The 6000-nt window shown below is 41.4% G+C and overlaps 1 protein-coding gene across 1 annotated transcript in view; it reads right to left on the bottom strand.

Annotated features, from left to right (window-relative positions):
- Positions 1-686: 686 nt before the first annotated feature.
- Positions 687-6000, bottom strand: part of LOC146869596 (solute carrier family 60 member 1-like) — a 214227-nt gene continuing 208913 nt past the window's right edge. Inside the window, exon 10 of the mRNA XM_085607871.1 lies at positions 687-1786. Coding sequence (XP_085463997.1) covers positions 1731-1786 — 56 coding nt within the window. The 3' untranslated portion in view covers positions 687-1730. The remainder of the gene's footprint in view (positions 1787-6000) is intronic.

Genomic DNA, 6000 nt, shown 5'->3' with positions numbered 1-6000 from the left:
GGGAAAAAGGGTCTTTTTTAAGGCTCTATGCTACAGCCATCACATCCTTATGAAGTCCGGCCCCAAATATCTGCATTCTCTACTAATGGAATACAAACCGGGGCGGACTTTGCGATCCTCTGGCATGGCCTTGGCTAAAGTACCCAGGATATATAAAGCCAGATTAGGAGCCCGCTCCTTCAGATATCTAGCGGCAAAAACCTGGAATACGCTGCCAATAAACTTAAGAACAGAGACCTCCGAAACACTTTAACGCAAAAAGCTCAAAACATGGCTATTCAACCTGGCGGCTTTCTCATAGACTCATAGCGAGCGCTCCTCTCTCCTGCAATTTCTTCTCTTGTGTCACAGCGCGGGGACACACCGAAACAGTGTAACCATGCGCTTTATAAATGTATAAAACTAAACTAAAACTCTTTGCAATGAAACTGAGAGGACAGAGAACCAGCTATCTGACTGAAATTTAGGTTACTCAATTCATCCACTGCATGTAGAATGAACTTGATATTTACACTTGGTGAATGGACGGCTGTCCTTGACCTGAGTGGTTTGAATATTGTTATTTTACCAGGTGAAGTCTTGAAGGCCAGTCCTTGCAATAGATGGTAAAAATATCAATCCTCATACTAAACAGACGTTCAAGCCCTGCATCAGTCCATATGAATACAAATACTTAAATACAGCAATACAAGAGCAATAATTTTATCTGACAATGTGTAGATCACTTTTAATATGATGGGTAAGAGGACCATTATTTTCATTGGAAAGAGTATGTAGGTTGATTTTAGTTGTGAACGGCATGAGAACTGGTCCTTGTAATGTTGCATGTTAGTCCTTGCCTTTAACAGCAGAATGATCACTCCTTGCAATGGACAGGAAATTGAAGGTCAGCTATTGCACACAAAGGGTAATTGATCTTTGATCTTTGCAGTAGACAGATAATTAAAATTCAGCCCCTGAAATGATAACTTAGATTAAATATCTTTGCATCAGCTAAAGATTAAAAGTGTTCCTTACAACGGACAGCAGAACAATAAGTCTTGTAATGGACGGAGAATTTATGGTTAGTCATTACTTTACATGGTAGTTGGATCAAATCTTGCAGTGTGAGTTACCTACAGTTCCTTGCACTTCAAGAAGAATTAAAAATAACTGACAGGCACATCCATCTTTGAATGCTTTACACACACCAGATGTCGATCCTTAAAGTAGATTGGAAGATCAAAACTTGCACTTGACGGTTGAGAAATTGAGTCCTGACCTATATGCATTGAATATAATGAGTGGGTCCATTTATGGGAGGTGCTGACAGGAAGTGTGTATATTGCATTGGATTTGAGAACTCAGGCTAAGATTAAAACAGTGTCATATTCCAGATGTTCATATTCCAGATGTTCACTATTTTCTTCCCAACTGTTTAAACTACTGTTGTCTGGATTCAGGCCCCACATTCTGAATTTCAAAAACCTGAACTACCCACAAAAGTGTGCAGGCTGGGAAAGGCTACCTCTATCAGTTAGTCTTTTACTGCAAGAATAAACAACCACAATGAGAAGAAAGGCCCTGGTTACAGGATGCATTCTCTTGCACTTTATGAATGGAGCAAAAAAGTCCACCAGGGTGCGTGACTGTCTTATTTTTAGTATTGCCTAATATTTTGTGTTTTGCTCCTTTGATCTCCAACAAAGAAGCAGCCAACTGCATGACTTCTTGTGAACAGCTTGTCTCCTCTACCTTTGATAAGAAAATACACTTTCATCCAAATAATTTTCTTTGATGGGCGGACCTGTGAAGAAAAAAAATAGATTTTTTTAAAGGTTATCAGAATCATAGAAAGCTGATTAGTAAACATATTTTATTTGTTTTCTGCTGTCTTTGATATATTACAAAATGATCTTGGATCTGATTTATGACCTGATACTAGTGTATATATGTGTAATAGAGAGTTCCCGCTTTGTAAATATATTGTTTCACTGGCAAACTTTATGTTAGGGAAGTTATTGTGCAGCACAAAGATCAGTATCTAGCTTACAGTATTGAAAAACATTAAGAATTTGATTTCATGGGACATTATGATTATGATGCAAATATTCCACCTATGGTGAGCTGCTCAACAATACCTCACCTATAATGTATTGTTCATGACCTCATACAAGATGTCATTAACATCAAAAAGGACATTGAGGACATCATTAGTGACATCACATATAACATTACTATTTGCTTCATCGACAAAGTCACTATTTTCAGAATAGTGATAAAGAAGAGTACCACTGTCAGCACATTAATGCTGTTCTAAAGAATACATAGAAAACAGAACTACTGCAGTCACACTTGTTAATATCGCAGATCTTGCTATATCATTTGGGGCTGAAAGGCACCCGTTCCACTGTCAAAAAAGGACTACCTTACACTGTATACACATTGATGTGAGTGTGTATCTGTACTGTAACACGATGGAAGAAAGAAATTCTCCGTAGTTGATATTCATGTGAATTGTAATGTTACTTATGATGTCAATAACAACATCATCTTTGCTGCGAATGCTGAAGCAGAATATAATATAATTTTTTAATGTTATTATTAAGGGAGAATATGAAGCCAATACCCACTTCCATTTAATAATCGCATAGATTAATTAAATAGACATCCACATTTCATCTACTATGTGGTTAGTATAAATATGCAACACTTCATTAAAAAAAACTTTACACATGTCTATGTGCATTATAAGAGAAATTGTGTAAGAATATTCTATAGAAAATTTCACCAAAGCTTCAAATATTTTTGTTTTGAACCAGTGAGCCACATATAATTCTTCCTTTTTAATTCTATAGGTCTTTGCATGCTACTTGTAAAAAGTAGGAAAAAATTTAGATCTTTACATTTGCAAAATCCATAAGCAGGCAATGTGGATGGAGCTGTAAATTAATTTCTGATTCATAACTGATGATCTTGAGTGTACAATAAATTAGCCAATTAGCACAGGACTGCATTTTTGGTAAATGGTCCCCCTTCAAATAAAGAAATTATTCTCATAAATTTTCTTCCTAATATCTGATGTTAAAATAATATTTTCTTTTATGTATGAGAGACTTTTGGTAAGGTATCTGTTTCCTTGACACTTGAGAAATAATTTCGCCAAAACCCTACAAGCCTTCCACTTGTGTTCTCGATTAAATTGGAGCACAACATTTCAATAGTCTTCATGGAGCATGGATCCATACTTAATAAAATATGGCAAGTGTCATTACATGCCCACATAAGCCAGCCTTTGAAAACTTTTATTGAAGGTTCCAAGGTGGTCCATGGTTTCTGCCCTCATTGATTCAAAAATATGAGAGTTTGGAAATCCAGTTAATTTTCTGTCTAGATACTATTGTCTTATCTATGAGGGATTGATCCCTAAATTTTAAATCTTTTTTTTTTATAAAACTTTTTTATTAATAGACATCAGCTAATCAATTACAGTACAGAGGAAGTAATAAGTCAGGCTACATGAGAACAATAGGTAAAATCAATCATTACAAAATATCCCTTGGAAAGTCTAGGGTGAAGGGTGATCTTCACTGCCGATGGTGAGGAGCGGTTGACATATGTCCCCACGATAGGAATTCCACAAGCCCCAGCCAGGGGTCCACTTCTTAGGGCAACCTCGGGCCACATATACCGTCTTTTCTCTGAACATTGACCAGTCCAGATCTTTTTCCCAGTCACCCACTGTAGGAGGATGCGACGCTCTCCACCGGCGTGCAATGTTTCTCTTAGCGAGCATAAGCCCCAAAGTGACCCATTGTGTCATGTAATCATTCAGATCTGTCGGTTCCCAAATATTCAATAGGCATCTGCGAGCTTCAACGCTGAGTTGCTTGAATAAAACTGTGTTAATGATGTCGTGTACTTTGCGCCAGTAGGGTTGAATACTGCTGCATTCCCAAATTATGTGCATAAAAGCACCCATCTGGCCACATCCCCATCTGCAATCCCCCCCGTCCATTCTCCCCATCCATACCAACTGGGGTCCTGTCACATAAACCCTATGAAGGACTTTAAGTTGGACTAGTCGGAGGCGCGCAGGTATTGCCACGACTCTAGGTGAGGAAACGGCCTCCTGCCATTCCTCGTCGTCCATCTCGATTCCATCTCTGGACCATCGCTCCCGAAGTGATTGAAGAGGCTCTGGCATATTATTTATCAACTTTTTATGTATCAGTGTGATAGTGTTATCAGGGACGTGGCCGTCTAATACTCTATCCTCCAATGGGGAAGATTCGGGAAGGGTGGTACCATGCTGCAGATGGGATCGCAACGCGTGTCTGACCTGTGTGTAACGGAATAGTTCTGAGTCAGCTAGCTCGAAGTGCTGTTGCAGAGTGGCGAATGATTTAACATCCGACTTGTCCCACAGATCACCTATACGCGAGAGACCTATGAGGTCCCACTTGTCAAATCCCTTACTTTTCCACAAACTACCCAGCTGTTCTGAGTCCCATAACGGGGTCGCACATGTAAGCCTTCAATCCCATCCAAGGCATTTAGTGGCAGCGTGCCAAACATGGATCGAATGTTTGGTGGGGCCCGTGAGTTTAAAGCATTGTGGTTTGGAATAAAGGGCTCTATTATAGTTCCCACCAGAGAGAAGCCATCTATCCATATTATAGCCTGGATCCCCAGGACGGGTGTAGGTGCCATGATTGATGGCAGCTAGGTGGGCCGCCTAATAGTACTTTTTAATGTCAGGGAGGCTGATGCCCCTGTCGTACCAGTTCAAGGTGAGCTTACTGAGGTCGATACGTGGCTTTCCATTCCATAGCAAGTCCCGCTGAAGGCCTTCCACCTCCCTGAAGTAGCACTTTGGGGCCAGGTCTAAGGAATTCTGCAGGGCATATAAAAACCGCGGCAAAGACGTAATTTAAAAAAGGGCCAGTTTTCCCTGTAGGGAAGGGCGGGAGTGACTTCCAATTGTTTATGTCTTTCCGCAGCCTGGTTAGAGGCGGGAGCAGGTTCTGGGTATAACGAAGTGATGGATCTAGGGAGAGGAAAATTCCCAAATACTTGAAGCCCTCTGTATGTATCTGTATTGGGCACCCCTTCGGAGGGATAGGCAGCTCTCCTGCCAAGGCAAAGAACAGGGATTTACTCCAGTTAATAGAGCATCCGGAGAATCTACCGAAAATAGCAAGGATATCCAAGATGACAATCAGGGACCTCTTCGGAGAAGTCAGATAAAAGTAGGATATCGTCTGCGTAGAGCGAGATGCGGTCTTCCCACTCCGGGAACCAGCGCATGCCCCGAATCATCGGGTCTCTGCGTATCCAGGATGCCAATGGTTCCATTGCTAGGGCAAACAGGAGGGGGGACAACGGACATCCCTGCCGAGTCCACCGACCCAGCTCAAAGGTGGCTGACTTTTTTTTATTAACTACTGTTGGACTTGGCCCTTTTTGCAGGGTCATCCCTGAACTTTTTGCCTTCCTCCTATATTTTTTCTGACCTGTTGGTGGCTGTTTTATGACTCTGGGCACTTTACCACTGCTGATCAGTGCTAAAGTGCATATGCTCTCCCTTTTGTAAATTATTGTACGAATTAGTGATTCCATGATTGGTTGGTTTGGTTTACCTGTCAGACCCTAGTACAGTGCACCAGGAGTGCCCAGGGCTTGTAAATCCAAATGCTGCTGGTGGGCTTGCAGCACTGATTGTGCCACCCACAGAAGCAGCCTGTAAAAGTGTGTCTAAGGCTTGCCATTGCGTAGCCTGCGTGCAGTCCGGTACTGTCATGCTGACTGGGCAAGTGCACCCACTTGCCAGTCCCTAAACCTTCCCTTTTCTTCATATCAGACACCCCTATGGTAGGCCCACGGGCAGGGTGCATTGTAAGTATAAGGTAGGACATGCCCTGGTGTGTGTGGCATGTTCTAATAGTGAATTACAGCCATTTTCGTTTTTCACTATTGCAAGGCTACTTCTTCTCCATAGGCCAGAATGGGCAGTTTGAT

Source organism: Triturus cristatus, chromosome 1_1 (genome assembly GCF_964204655.1).
Source record: "Triturus cristatus chromosome 1_1, aTriCri1.1, whole genome shotgun sequence".
In the NCBI taxonomy this organism is placed as follows: domain Eukaryota; kingdom Metazoa; phylum Chordata; class Amphibia; order Caudata; family Salamandridae; genus Triturus; species Triturus cristatus.
Note: the sequence above shows the minus strand (reverse complement) of the source record. Positions and strands in the feature narration are given on the sequence as shown.